The following is an 18,873-nucleotide window of genomic DNA, read 5'->3' as shown; positions in this document are numbered from 1 at the left end:
TTCAGAATGAACGTAGAGACACACACTCTGAATTCAGAATGAACAATAAGACACACACTCTGAATTCAGAATGAACAATAAGACACACACTCTGAATTCAGAATGAACGTAGAGACACACACTCTGAATTCAGATTGAACAATAAGACACACACTCTGAATTCAGAATGAACAATAAGACACACACTCTGAATTCAGATTGAACAATAAGACACACACTCTGAATTCAGAATGAACATAGAGACACACACTCTGAATTCAGATTGAACGTAGAGACACACACTCTGAATTCAGATTGAACAATAAGACACACACTCTGAATTCAGAATGAACGTAGAGACACACACTCTGAATTCAGATTGAACAATAAGACACACACTCTGAATTCAGAATGAACATAGAGACACACACTCTGAATTCAGATTGAACAATAAGACACACACTCTGAATTCAGAATGAACGTAGAGACACACACTCTGAATTCAGATTGAACAATAAGACACACACTCTGAATTCAGAATGAACGTAGAGACACACACTCTGAATTCAGAATGAACGTAGAGACACACTCTGAAGTCAGAATGAATGTAACTTTCCTTTAAAAAAAAAAAAAATTCTTTAGAGGGGGAAGGTTACAGAAACAATCAATGAAATGATAACCCATTCCCCCTCTCCTCAGTCCCCATCCACCCTCTCCTCAGTCCCCATTCCCCCTCTCCTCAGTCCCCATCCACCCTCTCCTCGGTCCCCATCCACCCTCTCCTCGGTCCGTCCCCATCCAACCTCTCCTCGGTCCCCATCCAACCTCTCCTCGGTCCGCACCCAACCTCTCCTCGGTCAGTCCCCATCCAACCTCTCCTCGGTCGGTCCCCATCCAACCTCTCCTCGGTCCGTCCCCATCCACCCTCTTCTCGGTCCCCACCCAACCTCTTCTCGGTCCCCACCCAACCTCTCCTCGGTCCCCATCCAACCTCTCCTCGGTCCCCATCCAACCTCTCCTCGGTCCCCACCCAACCTCTCCTCGGTCCCCATCCAACCTCTCCTCGGTCCCCATCCAACCTCTCCTCGGTCCGCACCCAACCTCTCCTCGGTCCCCATCCAACCTCTCCTCGGTCCCCATCCAACCTCTCCTCGGTCCCCATCCAAACTCTCCTCGGTCCCCATCCAAACTCTCCTCGGTCCCCATCCAAACTCTCCTCGGTCCCCATCCAACCTCTCCTCGGTCCGCACCCAACCTCTCCTCGGTCCCCACCCAACCTCTCCTCGGTCCGCACCCAACCTCTCCTCGGTCCGCACCCAACCTCTCCTCGGTCCCCACCCAACCTCTCCTCGGTCCCCATCCAACCTCTCCTCGGTCCCCACCCAACCTCTCCTCGGTCCCCATCCAACCTCTCCTCGGTCCCCATCCACCCTCTCCTCGGTCCGTCCCCATCCAACCTCTCCTCGGTTCCCACCCAACCACTCCTCGGTCCCCACCCAACCTCTACTCGGTACGCACCCAACCTCTCCTCGGTCCCCATCCAACCTCTCCTCGGTCCCCATCCAACCTCTCCTCGGTCCCCATCCAACCTCTCCTCGGTCCGCACCCAACCTCTCCTCGGTCCCCACCCAACCTCTCCTCGGTCCCCACCCAACCTCTCCTCGGTCCCCACCCAACCTCTCCTCGGTCCCCACCCAACCTCTCCTCGGTCCCCATCCACCCTCTCCTCGGTCCGTCCCCATCCACCCTCTCCTCGGTCCGTCCCCATCCAACCTCTCCTCGGTTCCCACCCAACCTCTCCTCGGTCCCCACCCAACCTCTACTCGGTCCGCACCCAACCTCTCCTCGGTCCCCACCCAACCTCTCCTCGGTCCCCACCCAACCCTCCTCGGTCCCCATCCAATCTCTCCTCGGTCCCCACCCAACCTCTCCTCGGTCCCCATCCAACCTCTCCTCGGTCCCCACCCAACCTCTCCTCGGTCCCCACCCAACCTCTCCTCGGTCCGCACCCAACCTCTCCTCGGTCCCCACCCAACCTCTCCTCGGTCCCCACCCAACCTCTCCTCGGTCCCCACCCAACCTCTCCTCGGTCCCCATCCACCCTCTCCTCGGTCCGTCCCCATCCAACCTCTCCTCGGTCCGTCCCCATCCAACCTCTCCTCGGTCCGTCCCCATCCAACCTCTCCTCGGTCCGTCCCCATCCAACCTCTCCTCGGTCCGTCCCCATCCAACCTCTCCTCGGTCCGTCCCCATCCAACCTCTCCTCGGTCCGTCCCCATCCAACCTCTCCTCGGTCCCCACCCAATCTCTCCTCGGTCCCCACCCAACCTCTACTCGGTCCGCACCCAACCTCTCCTCGGTCCCCGTCCAACCTCTCCTCGGTCCGTCCCCATCCAACCTCTCCTCGGTCCGTCCCCATCCAACCTCTCCTCGGTCCGTCCCCATCCAACCTCTCCTCGGTCCGTCCCCATCCAACCTCTCCTCGGTCCGTCCCCATCCAACCTCTCCTCGGTCTGTCCCCATCCAACCTCTCCTCCGTCCCCAGGCCTCGCTCTGCTGTGAGAGTCTGCTGCATCTGATTGGTCCGTGTGTGTGATTGACCCCCCCCAGGCCTCCCCTGGACATGCTCTGCTGTGAGAGTCTGCTGGGTCTGATTGGTCCGTGTGTGTGATTGACCCCCCCCTGTGAGAGAGTGCTGCATCTGATTGGTCCGTGTGTGTGATTGACCCCCAGGCCTCCCCTGGACATGCTCTGCTGTGAGAGTCTGCTGCATCTGATTGGTCCGTGTGTGTGATTGACCCCCCTGTGAGAGTCTGCTGGGTCTGATTGGTCCGTGTGTGTGATTGACCCCCCCCAGGCCTCCTCTAGACATGCTCTGCTGTGAGAGTCTGCTGCATCTGATTGGTCCGTGTGTGTGATTGACCCCCCTGTGAGAGTCTGCTGGGTCTGATTGGTCCGTGTGTGTGATTGACCCCCAGGCCTCCCCTGGACATGCTCTGCTGTGAGAGTCTGCTGCATCTGATTGGTCCGTGTGTGTGATTGACCCCCAGGCCTCCCCTAGACATGCTTCGCTGTGAGAGTCTGCTGGGTCTGATTGGTCCGTGTGTGTGATTGACCCCCCAGGCCTCCCCCTGGACATGCTCTGCTGTGAGAGTCTGCTGCATCTGATTGGTCCGTGTGTGTGATTGACCCCCCAGGCCTCCCTCTAGACATGCTTTGCTGTGAGAGTCTGCTGGGTCTGATTGGTCCGTGTGTGTGATTGACCCCCCCCAGGCCTCCCCCTAGACATGCTCCGCTGTGAGAGTCTGCTGGGTCTAGACCAGGCCACCTGCAGCCGTGTCCTCAACAAGAACTACAAACTCCTGGTCTCCATGGCACCGCTCAGCAACGAGATACGACCTATCAGCAGCTGCACGCCTCAGGTACACACTGGTCCCTCTTCACAGCCCCTCCTCTCACCACCCCGGGCAACGCTGGCTGCTCCTCTGTCTCTGACTAGAGCCTGTTGTTTGTGTGTGTGTGTGTGTGTCCTATACAACTACAGGCTAACTTGTGTTGTGTGCCTCTCTCCCCAGCCCTGTAGTCTGGGTTGGATCAATCTCAGTGCACGCTGCCCAGTGCGTGCCCGCGTGCACACACATAGAGACACACACACACACACACACACATAGAGACACACACACACAGAGGAAAACAGGCTAACTTGTTTTTCTGTTCATTCATCAGTGTTGTGTGGCCGAGCCTGTCTCTCTGACTAACAGGACATGTTGCCAATCCTGTCTCTCTGACTAACAGGACATGTTGCCAACCTGTCTCTCTGACTAACAGGACATGTTGCCAATCCTGTCTCTCTGACTAACAGGACATGTTGCCAATCCTGTCTCTCTGACTAACAGGACATGTTGCCAATCCTGTCTCTCTGACTAACAGGACATGTTGCCAATCCTGTCTCTCTGACTAACAGGACATGTTGCCAATCCTGTCTCTCTGACTAACAGGACATGTTGCCAATCCTGTCTCTCTGACTAACAGGACATGTTGCCAATCCTGTCTCTCTGACTAACAGGACATGTTGCCAATCCTGTCTCTCTGACTAACAGGACATGTTGCCAATCCTGTCTCTCTGACTAACAGGACATGTTGCCAATCTGTCTCTCTGACTAACAGGACATGTTGCCAATCCTGTCTCTCTGACTAACAGGACATGTTGCCAACCTGTCTCTCTGACTAACAGGACATGTTGCCAATCCTGTCTCTCTGACTAACAGGACATGTTGCCGTGGTGGATCAGTACCAGTCAGGAGGGAGGATCAGTACCAGTCAGGAGGGAGGATCAGTACCAGTCAGGAGGGAGGATCAGTACCAGTCAGGAGGGAGGATCAGTACCAGTCAGGAGGGAGGATCAGTACCAGTCAGGAGGGAGGATCAGTACCAGTCAGGAGGGAGGATCAGTACCAGTCAGGAGGGAGGATCAGTACCAGTCAGGAGGGAGGATCAGTACCAGTCAGGAGGGAGGATCAGTACCAGTCAGGAGGATCAGTACCAGTCGGGAGGATCAGTACCAGTCAGGAGGGAGGATCAGTACCAGTCAGGAGGGAGGATCAGTACCAGTCAGGAGGGAGGATCAGTACCAGGAGGGAGGATCAGTACCAGTCAGGAGGGAGGATCAGTACCAGTCAGGAGGGAGGATCAGTACCAGTCAGGAGGGAGGATCAGTACCAGTCAGGAGGGAGGATCAGTACCAGTCAGGAGGGAGGATCAGTACCAGTCAGGAGGGAGGATCAGTACCAGTCAGGAGGGAGGATCAGTACCAGTCAGGAGGGAGGATCAGTACCAGTCAGGAGGGAGGATCAGTACCAGTCAGGAGGGAGGATCAGTACCAGTCAGGAGGATCAGTACCAGTCAGGAGGGAGGATCAGTACCAGTCAGGAGGATCAGTACCAGTCAGGAGGGAGGATTAGTACCAGTCAGGAGGGAGGATCAGTACCAGTCAGGAGGGAGGATCAGTACCAGTCAGGAGGGAGGATCAGTACCAGTCAGGAGGGAGGATCAGTACCAGTCAGGAGGGAGGATCAGTACCAGTCAGGAGGGAGGATCAGTACCAGTCAGGAGGATCACTACCAGTCAGGAGGGTGGATCAGTACCAGTCAGGAGGGAGGATCAGTACCAGTCAGGAGGATCAGTACCAGTCAGGAGGGAGGATCAGTACCAGGAGGGAGGATCAGTACCAGGAGGGAGGATCAGTACCAGTCAGGAGGGAGGATCAGTACCAGTCAGGAGGGAGGATCAGTACCAGTCAGGAGGGAGGATCAGTACCAGTCAGGAGGGAGGATCAGTACCAGTCAGGAGGGAGGATCAGAACCAGTCAGGAGGGAGGATCAGTACCAGTCAGGAGGGTGGACCAGTACCAGTCAGGAGGGAGGATCAGTACCAGTCAGGAGGGAGGATCAGTACCAGTCAGGAGGGAGGATTAGTACCAGTCAGGAGGGTGGATCAGTACCAGTCAGGAGGGTGGATCAGAACCAGTCAGGAGGGAGGATCAGAACCAGTCAGGAGGGAGGATCAGTACCAGTCAGGAGGGAGGATCAGAACCAGTCAGGAGGGAGGATCAGTACCAGTCAGGAGGGAGGATCAGTACCAGTCAGGAGGGAGGATCAGTACCAGTCAGGAGGGAGGATCAGTACCAGTCAGGAGGGAGGATCAGTACCAGTCAGGAGGGAGGATCAGTACCAGTCAGGAGGGAGGATCAGTACCAGTCAGGAGGATCAGTACCAGTCAGGAGGGAGGATCAGTACCAGTCAGGAGGGAGGATCAGTACCAGTCGGGAGGATCAGTACCAGTCAGGAGGGAGGATCAGTACCAGTCAGGAGGATCAGTACCAGTCAGGAGGGAGGATCAGTACCAGTCAGGAGGGTGGATCAGTACCAGTCAGGAGGGTGGATCAGTACCAGTCAGGAGGGCGGATCAGTACCAGTCAGGAGGGCGGATCAGTACCAGTCAGGAGGGAGGATCAGTACCAGTCAGGAGGGAGGATCAGTACCAGGAGGGAGGATCAGTACCAGGAGGGAGGATCAGTACCAGGAGGGAGGATCAGTACCAGTCAGGAGGGAGGATCAGTACCAGTCAGGAGGATCAGTACCAGTCGGGAGGGAGGATCAGTACCAGTCGGGAGGGAGGATCAGTACCAGTCGGGAGGGAGGATCAGTACCAGTCGGGAGGGAGGATCAGTACACAGTCAGGAGGATCAGTACCAGTCAGGAGGGTGGACCAGTACCAGTCAGGAGGGAGGATCAGTACCAGTCAGGAGGGAGGATCAGTACCAGGAGGGAGGATCAGTACCAGTCAGGAGGGAGGATCAGTACCAGTCAGGAGGGAGGATCAGTACCAGTCAGGAGGGTGGATCAGTACCAGTCAGGAGGGAGGATCAGTACCAGTCAGGAGGGAGGATCAGTACCATTCAAGAGGGAGGATCAGTACCAGTCAGGAGGGAGGATCAGTACCAGTCAGGAGGGAGGATCAGTACCAGACAGGAGGGAGGATCAGTACCAGTCAGGAGGATCAGTACCAGTCAGGAGGGTGGATCAGTACCAGTCAGGAGGGAGGATCAGTACCAGTCAGGAGGGAGGATCAGTACCAGTCAGGAGGGAGGATCAGTACCAGTCAGGAGGATCAGTACCAGGAGGGAAGATCAGTACCAGTCAGGAGGGAGGATCAGTACCAGTCAGGAGGGAGGATCAGTACCAGTCAGGAGGGTGGATCAGTACCAGTCAGGAGGGTGGATCAGTACCAGTCAGGAGGGAGGATCAGTACCAGTCAGGAGGGAGGATCAGTACCAGTCAGGAGGGAGGATCAGTACCAGTCAGGAGGGAGGATCAGTACCAGTCAGGAGGGAGGATCAGTACCAGTCAGGAGGGAGGATCAGTACCAGTCAGGAGGGAGGATCAGTACCAGTCAGGAGGGAGGATCAGTACCAGTCAGGAGGGTGGATCAGAACCAGTCAGGAGGGAGGATCAGAACCAGTCAGGAGGGAGGATCAGTACCAGTCAGGAGGGAGGACCAGTACCAGTCAGGAGGGAGGACCAGTACCAGTCAGGAGGATCAGTACCAGTCAGGAGGGAGGATCAGTACCAGTCAGGAGGGTGGATCAGTACCAGTCAGGAGGGAGGATCAGTACCAGTCAGGAGGGAGGATCAGTACCAGTCAGGAGGGTGGATCAGTACCAGTCAGGAGGGAGGATCAGTACCAGTCAGGAGGATCAGTACCAGTCAGGAGGGAGGACCAGTACCAGTCAGGAGGGAGGACCAGTACCAGTCAGGAGGATCAGTACCAGTCAGGAGGGAGGATCAGTACCAGTCAGGAGGGAGGATCAGTACCAGTCAGGAGGGAGGACCAGTACCAGTCAGGAGGGAGGACCAGTACCAGTCAGGAGGATCAGTACCAGTCAGGAGGGAGGATCAGTACCAGTCAGGAGGGAGGATCAGTACCAGTCAGGAGGGAGGATCAGTACCAGTCAGGAGGGAGGATCAGTACCAGTCAGGAGGGAGGATCAGTACCAGTCAGGAGGGAGGATCAGTACCAGTCAGGAGGGAGGATCAGTACCAGTCAGGAGGGAGGATCAGTACCAGTCAGGAGGGAGGATCAGTACCAGTCAGGAGGGAGGATCAGTACCAGTCAGGAGGGAGGATCAGTACCAGTCAGGAGGGAGGATCAGTACCAGTCAGGAGGGAGGATCAGTACCAGTCAGGAGGGAGGATCAGTACCAGTCAGGAGGGAGGATCAGTACCAGTCAGGAGGGAGGATCAGGCTTGTAAATTCTTGTACATTCAATAAACTTTGTTGGTTGATGGATTGAATTCAACACTGAGCTGACCCCATCCTTGGTTGATGGATTGAATTGAACACTGAGCTGACCCCATCCTTGGTTGATGGATTGAATTGAACACTGAGCTGACCCCATCCTTGGCTGGGATCCAGCTAATCAGACTGAGGTAATGGTACATAAAGTTGCATGTGTTTTTTCCTGTCCCTATTCAACCATACATTCATTAATGGTGTTGTTGTTCCCCTTGCAGCACATTGGGCCAGCCATCCCCGAGGTGAGCTCCATCTGGTTCAAGCTCTATCTGTACCATGTGACGGGCCAGGGTCCTCCCTCGCTGCTGCTGTCCAAGGGCTCCCGGCTCCGGAAACTACCAGATATCTTCCAGGTCAGTCTATAGAAACTACCAGACTGCTTCCAGGTCAGTCTATAGAAACTACCAGATATCTTCCAGGTCAGTCTATAGAAACTACCAGACTGCTTCCAGGTCAGTCTATAGAAACTACCAGACTGCTTCCAGGTCAGTCTATAGAAACTACCAGACTGCTTCCAGGTCAGTCTATAGAAACTACCAGACTGCTTCCAGGTCAGTCTATAGAAACTACCAGACTGCTTTCAGGTCAGTCTATAGAAACTACCAGACTGCTTCCAGGTCAGTCTATAGAAACTACCAGACTACTTCCAGGTCAGTCTATAGAAACTACCAGATATCTTCCAGGTCAGTCTATAGAAACAACCAGACTGCTTCCAGGTCAGTCTATAGAAACTACCAGACTGCTTCCAGGTCAGTCTATAGAAACTACCAGACTGCTTCCAGGTCAGTCTATAGAAACTACCAGACTGCTTCCAGGTCAGTCTATAGAAACTACCAGACTGCTTCCAGGTCAGTCTATAGAAACTACCAGACTGCTTCCAGGTCAGTCTATAGAAACTACCAGACTGCTTCCAGGTCAGTCTATAGAAACTACCAGACTGCTTTCAGGTCAGTCTATAGAAACTACCAGACTGCTTCCAGGTCAGTCTATAGAAACTACCAGACTGCTTCCAGGTCAGTCTATAGAAACTACCAGACTGCTTTCAGGTCAGTCTATAGAAACTACCAGACTGCTTCCAGGTCAGTCTATAGAAACTACCAGACTGCTTTCAGGTCAGTCTATAGAAACTACCAGACTGCTTTCAGGTCAGTCTGTAGAAACTACCAGACTGCTTCCAGGTCAGTCTATAGAAACTACCAGACTGCTTTCAGGTCAGTCTATAGAAACTACCAGACTGCTTCCAGGTCAGTCTATAGAAACTACCAGACTGCTTCCAGGTCAGTTTTAACTGTCCAATATTCTGTGGACTGGTTTCACAGACATACGTTAATCTTTGTCTTGGACTAAAAATATAATTCAATGGAGAACTTCTGTCTTAGTCTAGGACTTTGGGCGACCGCTGGTCCTTGCTGTTAAGCCTTCTACCAGTCATCAGAAAGACAAACTCCAGTAAACCAATTATTGCATCAAAATACAGTTTCTCTGGTTGTGAGGATCCCTGGTGATTAATATGTTGTATGAGTTCCAGGTCTATGACAGGTTGCTGATCACTTCCTGGGGTCACGACCCTGGTGTGGTACCTTCGTCTAACGTGCTGACCATGCTCAATGACGCCCTCACACACTCCGCTGTACTCATACAGGTAAGAGACACATACACACCCGAGTGGTTCAGTGGTCTAAGGCGCTGCATCTCAGTGCTAGAGGCGTCACTACAGACCCTGGTTCGATTCCAGGCTGTATCACAGTGGTCTAAGGCTCTGCATCTCAGTGCTAGAGGCGTCACTAAAGACCCTGGTTCAGCGGTCTAAGGTACTACATCTCAGTGCTAGAGGCGTCACTACAGACAGCCTGGTTCGATTCCAGGCTGTATCACAACCGGCCGTGATCGGGAGTCCCATAGGGCGGCGCAGAATTGGCCCAGCGTTGTCCGAGTTTGGCCGGTGTAGGCAGTCATTATAAATAAAAATGTGTTCTTCACTGACTTGCCTAGTTAAATAAAGGTTAAATAAAAATATATATAATTGAACCACACACACAGGTTTCTAACGGAAGTCTCTCTGGGTCCACAGGGCCATGGGCTGCAGGGTCATGGAGAGACAGTTCACGTCCCCTTCCCGTTTGACCGGGAGGATCTCAAAGGAGGTAGCTGGTTCTCAAGCTGCTGTATTTGATGCACTGCTATCTATCTGAGCCTGCAGAACTGATGATCGTATCTGATCAAGTCAGAGACCTGTTGCTTTCTCAAGCCCTCTCTTCTTTTGAATTTGGTTGACTACAAGAAGTGACACGTTGGAGGTATCACATGTAAGAGTTGATATACAAATCTTTCTGCGTAAACCTAGTTGAACCCTTTCTGCCCCCCCTCCCACAGAGTTCTCCTTCTCCAACATGTGTGTCCACAAGGCCCTGCTGCTGCTGAGGGAGAAGGTGGATCTGGAGCACCAGTGTGGTTACATCACCATGCTCAACCCCAACAGCAGGCACCGCAGGAGGGCCAGCGAGAGCTCCGACGGCAGGGGTGAGTGGAGTGGAGGACCGGGGTGGGGTTGGGGGTAGGATCAGACGGCAGGGGTGAGTGGAGGGTGGGATTAGGGGTAGGATCAGACGGCAGGGGTGAGTGGAGTGAAGGACCGGGGTGGGATTGGGGGTAGGATCAGACGGCAGGGGTGGGTAGTGGTGCAGGGTGGGAGTAGGTCTGATGGCAGGTGGGTAACAGTAACAGGGTAGGGTGGACAGGAGGAAGGTTACTGTGTCTTTTCAGTGACATTTACCAAGGTATTGATGCACTAACTATCTGCTAAGCAGCACCTGGCCAGGAGAAACTCAGGTGGATGGGAAAGACTCCTGGCCCTGAAGAAGCAGGAGACCCAGAACTAATGAGGAGGGCAGTCTGGTTGGCATCCTGGGTTCTGCTCCCTAAACTGGAGACCCATAACTAATGAGGAGAGCAGTCTGGTTGGCATCCTGGGTTCTGCTCCCTAAGCTGGAGACCCATAATTAATGAGGAGGGCAGTCTGGTTGGCATCCTGGGTTCTGCTCCCTAAACTGGAGACCCATAACTAATGAGGAGAGCAGTCTGGTTGGCATCCTGGGTTCTGCTCCCTAAGCTGGAGACCCAGAATTAATGAGGAGGGCAGTCTGGTTGGCATCCTGGGTTCTGCTCCCTAAACTGGAGACCCAGAACGAATGAGGAGAGCAGTCTGGTTGGCATCCTGGGTTCTGCTCCCTAAACTGGAGACCCAGAACTAATGAGGAGGGCATTCTGGTTGGCATCCTGGGTTCTGCTCCCTAAACTGGAGACCCAGAACTAATGAGGAGGGCAGTCTGGTTGGTATCCTGGGTTCTGCTCCCTAAACTGGAGGGCAGTCTGGTTGGTATCCTGGGTTCTGCTCCCTAAACTGGAGGGCAGTCTTGTTGGTATCCTGGGTTCTGCTCCCTAAACTGGAGACCCATAACTAATGAGGAGAGCAGTCTGGTTGGCATCCTGGGTTCTGCTCCCTAAGCTGGAGACCCATAATTAATGAGGAGGGCAGTCTGGTTGGTATCCTGGGTTCTGCTCCCTAAGCTGGAGGGCAGTCTGGTTGGTATCCTGGGTTCTGCTCCCTAAGCTGGAGGGCAGTCTGGTTGGTATCCTGGGTTCTGCTCCCTAAACTGGAGGGCAGTCTGGTTGGTATCCTGGGGTATCCTCTGCTCCCTAAACTGGAGGGCAGTCTGGTTGGTATCCTGGGTTCTGCTCCCTAAACTGGAGGGCAGTCTGGTTGGTATCCTGGGTTCTGCTCCCTAAACTGGAGGGCAGTCTGGTTGGTATCCTGGGTTCTGCTCCCTAAACTGGAGGGCAGTCTGGTTGGTATCCTGGGTTCTGCTCCCTAAACTGGAGGGCAGTCTGGTTGGTATCCTGGGTTCTGCTCCAGACAACTCTGTCTCCAGCCAACATGGAGCTTCTTGGCCAAAGCAGAGACAGAATGACTACAAGTGGACAACCTTCCTCTGGCTCACTGGCAGGTTTAAAATAGCACTCTATTTCCTATATAGTGCACTTCCCTGTTCCATATATAGTGCACTACTTTAGACCAGGAGTTCTACTAAGCTATATGGAATTATTTTAAGAATGTCAAACCCATTTAGCCATTTGATTATGAAGTTTAAGAGCCCTTGAAGTATGAAAAAATATATATATTTGATGAAAAATTGAATTGTATCTATTTGCCCGGACAAATGCATTGAATAACAGATTCACTACATAGAACAACATATATTATTGGCACTAAACTCTCTTAATATATAATTCCCTTCATTTTTTAAACTGGTACCGGGGGACCTTCAGATGAGTCTTGTTGTGGGCGTCCTACAGCAAAACGTTCAACATGTTCGTTCGAGTCTCACCTTTCCATATTAGTGTGTTGCCCACACTGTTGGGACGCTACAGACAGAAGTTGGCAGATCAGCTGTGCTGAATTACGACGAGTCCCGGGACACTTGTGCTTTTACACCTGCATTGTTTGCTGTTTGGGGTTTTAGGCTGGGTTTCTGTACAGCACTTTGAGATATCAGCTGATGTACGAAGGGCTATATAAATAAATTTGATTTGATTTTGATTTGATTTGACTTGTGGGGGTCATAGAGTAAAACGGAGAACACCGTCGTGTTCGCGAGAGTCTCATCTTTCCATAGAGGGGCCAAACCGTTTGTTCGTGTGAAGACCGATTTTCGGGATGTCTTGTGGTCTGACAAACACCGCTCCAGCTCTGCCACCTTTCACCAGAAGTGTGACATCCAATGCAAAAGAACAGCCATCAGTCTGGTTTAATGGTACCAGTAGCCATCAGTCTGGTTTAATGGTACCAGTAGCCATCAGTCTGGTTTAATGGTACCAGTGAGGTAACGATGGCCATCAGTCTGGTTTAATGGTACCAGCGAGGTAACGATAGCCATCAGTCTGGTTTAATGGTACCAGTGAGGTAACGATAGCCATCAGTCTGGTTTAATGGTACCAGTGAGGTAACGATAGCCATCAGTCTGGTTTAATGGTACCAGTGAGGTAACGATAGCCATCAGTCTGGTTTAATGGTACCAGTGAGGTAACGATAGCCATCAGTCTGGTTTAATGGTACCAGTGAGGTAACGATGGCCATCAGTCTGGTTTAATGGTACCAGCGAGGTAACGATGGCCACCAGTCTGGTTTAATGGTACCAGTAGCCATCAGTCTGGTTTGATGGTACCAGCGAGGTAACGATGGCCACCAGTCTGGTTTAATGGTACCAGCGAGGTAACGATGGCCATCAGTCTGGTTTAATGGTACCAGCGAGGTAACGATGGCCATCAGTCTGGTTTAATGGTACCAGTGAGGTAACGATGGCCATCAGTCTGGTTTAATGGTACCAGCGAGGTAACGATGGCCACCAGTCTGGTTTAATGGTACCAGCGAGGTAACGATGGCCACCAGTCTGGTTTAATGGTACCAGCGAGGTAACGATGGCCATCAGTCTGGTTTAATGGTACCAGCGAGGTAACGATGGCCATCAGTCTGGTTTAATGGTACCAGCGAGGTAACGATAGCTATCAGTCTGGTTTAATGGTGTTAAGGTACCAGTGAGGTAAGGATAGCCATCAGTCTGGTTTAATGGTGTTAATGGTACCAGTGAGGTAAGGATAGCCATCAGTCTGGTTTAATGGTACCAGCGAGGTAACGATAGCCATCAGTCTGGTTTAATGGTACCAGCGAGGTAACGATAGCCATCAGTCTGGTTTAATGGTACCAGTGAGGTAACGATAGCTATCAGTCTGGTTTAATGGTGTTAAGGTACCAGTGAGGTAACGATAGCCATCAGTCTGGTTTAATGGTGTTAACGTACCAGTGAGGTAACGATAGCCATCAGTCTGGTTTAATGGTGTTAAGGTACCAGTGAGGTAAGGATAGCCATCAGTCTGGTTTAATGGTACCAGTGAGGTAAGGATAGCCATCAGTCTGGTTTAATGGTGTTAAGGTACCAGTGAGGTAAGGATAGCCATCAGTCTGGTTTAATGGTACCAGCGAGGTAACGATAGCCATCAGTCTGGTTTAATGGTGTTAAGGTACCAGTGAGGTAACGATAGCCATCAGTCTGGTTTAATGGTACCAGCGAGGTAAGGATAGCCATCAGTCTGGTTTAATGGTGTTAAGGTACCAGTGAGGTAAGGATAGCCTTCAGTCTGGTTTAATGGTGTTAAGGTACCAGTGAGGTAAGGATAGCCATCAGTCTGGTTTAATGGTACCAGCGAGGTAACGATGGCCATCAGTCTGGTTTAATGGTACCAGCGAGGTAACGATAGCCATCAGTCTGGTTTAATGGTACCAGTGAGGTAACGATAGCCATCAGTCTGGTTTAATGGTACCAGTGAGGTAACGATAGCCATCAATCTGGTTTAATGGTACCAGCGAGGTAACGATGGCCATCAGTCTGGTTTAATGGTACCAGCGAGGTAACGATAGCCATCAGTCTGGTTTAATGGTACCAGCGAGGTAACGATGGCCATCAGTCTGGTTTAATGGTACCAGTGAGGTAAGGATAGCCATCAGTCTGGTCTAATGGTACCAGTGAGGTAACGATAGCCATCAGTCTGGTTTAATGGTGTTAAGGTACCAGTGAGGTAAGGATAGCCATCAGTCTGGTTTAATGGTGTTAATGGTACCAGTGAGGTAAGGATAGCCATCAGTCTGGTTTAATGGTGTTAAGGTACCAGTGAGGTAAGGATAGCCATCAGGCTGGTTTAATGGTACCAGCGAGGTAACGATAGCCATCAGTCTGGTTTAATGGTGTTAAGGTACCAGTGAGGTAAGGATAGCCATCAGTCTGGTTTAATGGTACCAGCGAGGTAACGATAGCCATCAGTCTGGTTTAATGGTACCAGCGAGGTAAGGATAGCCATCAGTCTGGTTTAATGGTGTTAAGGTACCAGTGAGGTAAGGATAGCCATCAGTCTGGTTTAATGGTACCAGCGAGGTAACGATGGCCATCAGTCTGGTTTAATGGTACCAGCGAGGTAACGATAGCCATCAGTCTGGTTTAATGGTACCAGTGAGGTAACGATAGCCATCAGTCTGGTTTAATGGTACCAGTGAGGTAACGATAGCCATCAATCTGGTTTAATGGTACCAGCGAGGTAACGATAGCCATCAGTCTGGTTTAATGGTACCAGCGAGGTAACGATGGCCATCAGTCTGGTTTAATGGTACCAGTGAGGTAACGATAGCCATCAGTCTGGTCTAATGGTACCAGTGAGGTAACGATAGCCATCAGTCTGGTTTAATGGTGTTAAGGTACCAGTGAGGTAAGGATAGCCATCAGTCTGGTTTAATGGTGTTAATGGTACCAGTGAGGTAAGGATAGCCATCAGTCTGGTTTAATGGTGTTAAGGTACCAGTGAGGTAAGGATAGCCATCAGGCTGGTTTAATGGTACCAGCGAGGTAACGATAGCCATCAGTCTGGTTTAATGGTACCAGCGAGGTAACGATAGCTATCAGTGTGGTTTAATGGTGTTAAGGTACCAGTGAGGTAAGGATAGCCATCAGTCTGGTTTAATGGTGTTAAGGTACCAGTGAGGTAAGGATAGCCATCAGTCTGGTTTAATGGTACCAGCGAGGTAACGATGGCCATCAGTCTGGTTTAATGGTACCAGCGAGGTAACGATGGCCACCAGTCTGGTTTAATGGTACCAGCGAGGTAACGATGGCCATCAGTCTGGTTTAATGGTACCAGCGAGGTAACGATGGCCATCAGTCTGGTTTAATGGTACCAGCGAGGTATTGATGGCCATCAGTCTGGTTTAATGGTACCAGCGAGGTAACGATGGCCATCAGTCTGGTTTAATGGTACCAGCGAGGTAACGATGGCCATCAGTCTGGTTTAATGGTGTTAAGGTACCAGTGAGGTAAGGATAGCCATCAGTCTGGTTGAATGGTACCAGCGAGCTAACGATAGCCATCTGTCTGGTTTAATGGTACCAGCGAGGTAAGGATAGCCATCAGTCTGGTTTAATGGTGTTAAGGTACCAGTGAGGTAAGGATAGCCATCAGTCTGGTTTAATGGTACCAGCGAGGTAACGATGGCCATCAGTCTGGTTTAATGGTACCAGCGAGGTAACGATAGCTATCAGTGTGGTTTAATGGTGTTAAGGTACCAGTGAGGTAAGGATAGCCATCAGTCTGGTTTAATGGTGTTAATGGTACCAGTGAGGTAAGGATAGCCATCAGTCTGGTTTAATGGTGTTAAGGTACCAGTGAGGTAAGGATAGCCATCAGGCTGGTTTAATGGTACCAGCGAGGTAACGATAGCCATCAGTCTGGTTTAATGGTGTTAAGGTACCAGTGAGGTAAGGATAGCCATCCGTCTGGTTTAATGGTACCAGCGAGGTAACGATAGCCATCAGTCTGGTTTAATGGTACCAGCGAGGTAAGGATAGCCATCAGTCTGGTTTAATGGTGTTAAGGTACCAGTGAGGTAAGGATAGCCATCAGTCTGGTTTAATGGTACCAGCGAGGTAACGATGGCCATCAGTCTGGTTTAATGGTACCAGCGAGGTAACGATAGCCATCAGTCTGGTTTAATGGTACCAGCGAGGTAACGATAGCCATCAGTCTGGTTTAATGGTACCAGCGAGGTAACGATAGCCATCAGTCTGGTTTAATGGTACCAGTGAGGTAACGATAGCTATCAGTCTGGTTTAATGGTGTTAAGGTACCAGTGAGGTAAGGATAGCCATCAGTCTGGTTGAATGGTACCAGCGAGCTAACGATAGCCATCTGTCTGGTTTAATGGTACCAGCGAGGTAAGGATAGCCATCAGTCTGGTTTAATGGTGTTAAGGTACCAGTGAGGTAAGGATAGCCATCAGTCTGGTTTAATGGTACCAGCGAGGTAACGATGGCCATCAGTCTGGTTTAATGGTACCAGCGAGGTAACGATAGCTATCAGTGTGGTTTAATGGTGTTAAGGTACCAGTGAGGTAAGGATAGCCATCAGTCTGGTTTAATGGTGTTAATGGTACCAGTGAGGTAAGGATAGCCATCAGTCTGGTTTAATGGTACCAGCGAGGTAACGATGGCCATCAGTCTGGTTTAATGGTACCAGCGAGGTAACGATAGCCATCAGTCTGGTTTAATGGTACCAGCGAGGTAACGATAGCCATCAGTCTGGTTTAATGGTACCAGCGAGGTAACGATAGCCATCAGTCTGGTTTAATGGTACCAGTGAGGTAACGATAGCTATCAGTCTGGTTTAATGGTGTTAAGGTACCAGTGAGGTAACGATAGCCATCAGTCTGGTTTAATGGTGTTAACGTACCAGTGAGGTAACGATAGCCATCAGTCTGGTTTAATGGTGTTAAGGTACCAGTGAGGTAAGGATGGCCATCAGTCTGGTTTAATGGTACCAGTGAGGTAATGATGGCCATCAGTCTGGTTTAATGGTGTTAAGGTACCAGTGAGGTAACGATAGCCATCAGTCTGGTTTAATGGTGTTAACGTACCAGTGAGGTAAGGATAGCCATCAGTCTGGTTTAATGGTGTTAACGTACCAGTGAGGTAACGATAGCCATCAGTCTGGTTTAATGGTGTTAAGGTACCAGTGAGGTAACGATAGCCATCAGTCTGGTTTAATGGTGTTAAGGTACCAGTGAGGTAATGATGGCCATCAGTCTGGTTTAATGGTGTTAAAGTACCAGTGAGGTAAGGATAGCCATCAGTCTGGTTTAATGGTGTTAACGTACCAATGAGGTAACGATGGCCATCAGTCTGGTTTAATGGTACCAGCGAGGTATTGATGGCCATCAGTCTGGTTTAATGGTACCAGCGAGGTAACGATGGCCATCAGTCTGGTTTAATGGTACCAGCGAGGTAACGATGGCCATCAGTCTGGTTTAATGGTGTTAAGGTACCAGTGAGGTAAGGATAGCCATCAGTCTGGTTGAATGGTACCAGCGAGGTAACGATAGCCATCAGTCTGGTTTAATGGTACCAGCGAGGTAACGATAGCCATCAGTCTGGTTTAATGGTACCAGCGAGGTAACGATAGCCATCAGTCTGGTTTAATGGTACCAGTGAGGTAACGATAGCTATCAGTCTGGTTTAATGGTGTTAAGGTACCAGTGAGGTAACGATAGCCATCAGTCTGGTTTAATGGTGTTAACGTACCAGTGAGGTAACGATAGCCATCAGTCTGGTTTAATGGTGTTAAGGTACCAGTGAGGTAAGGATAGCCATCAGTCTGGTTTAATGGTACCGGTGAGGTAAGGATAGCCATCAGTCTGGTTTAATGGTGTTAAGGTACCAGTGAGGTAAGGATGGCCATCAGTCTGGTTTAATGGTACCAGTGAGGTAATGATGGCCATCAGTCTGGTTTAATGGTGTTAAGGTACCAGTGAGGTAACGATAGCCATCAGTCTGGTTTAATGGTGTTAACGTACCAGTGAGGTAAGGATAGCCATCAGTCTGGTTTAATGGTGTTAACGTACCAGTGAGGTAACGATAGCCATCAGTCTGGTTTAATGGTGTTAAGGTACCAGTGAGGTAACGATAGCCATCAGTCTGGTTTAATGGTGTTAAGGTACCAGTGAGGTAATGATGGCCATCAGTCTGGTTTAATGGTGTTAAAGTACCAGTGAGGTAAGGATAGCCATCAGTCTGGTTTAATGGTGTTAACGTACCAATGAGGTAACGATGGCCATCAGTCTCGTTTAATGGTACCAGCGAGGTATTGATGGCCATCAGTCTGGTTTAATGGTACCAGCGAGGTAACGATGGCCATCAGTCTGGTTTAATGGTACCAGCGAGGTAACGATGGCCATCAGTCTGGTTTAATGGTGTTAAGGTACCAGTGAGGTAAGGATAGCCATCAGTCTGGTTGAATGGTACCAGCGAGGTAACGATAGCCATCAGTCTGGTTTAATGGTGTTAAGGTACCAGTGAGGTAACGATAGCCATCAGTCTGGTTTAATGGTGTTAACGTACCAGTGAGGTAACGATAGCCATCAGTCTGGTTTAATGGTGTTAAGGTACCAGTG

The 18,873-nt window shown here is 50.9% G+C and overlaps 1 protein-coding gene across 1 annotated transcript in view; it reads left to right on the top strand.

Annotated features, from left to right (window-relative positions):
* The window catches only part of LOC135571560 (protein FAM91A1-like), an 85,415-nt gene that overhangs the window by 19,881 nt on the left and 46,661 nt on the right, over positions 1 to 18,873 (top strand). The window contains exons 6-10 of the mRNA XM_065018164.1: positions 3,253 to 3,401; positions 8,052 to 8,186; positions 9,362 to 9,475; positions 9,905 to 9,977; positions 10,207 to 10,353. Of these exons, the coding sequence (XP_064874236.1) occupies positions 3,253 to 3,401; positions 8,052 to 8,186; positions 9,362 to 9,475; positions 9,905 to 9,977; positions 10,207 to 10,353 (618 nt within the window). The remainder of the gene's footprint in view (positions 1 to 3,252; positions 3,402 to 8,051; positions 8,187 to 9,361; positions 9,476 to 9,904; positions 9,978 to 10,206; positions 10,354 to 18,873) is intronic.

Source organism: Oncorhynchus nerka, linkage group LG4 (assembly GCF_034236695.1).
Source record: "Oncorhynchus nerka isolate Pitt River linkage group LG4, Oner_Uvic_2.0, whole genome shotgun sequence".
NCBI lineage: Eukaryota > Metazoa > Chordata > Actinopteri > Salmoniformes > Salmonidae > Oncorhynchus > Oncorhynchus nerka.
This window is presented reverse-complemented; position numbering and strand designations above follow the sequence as displayed.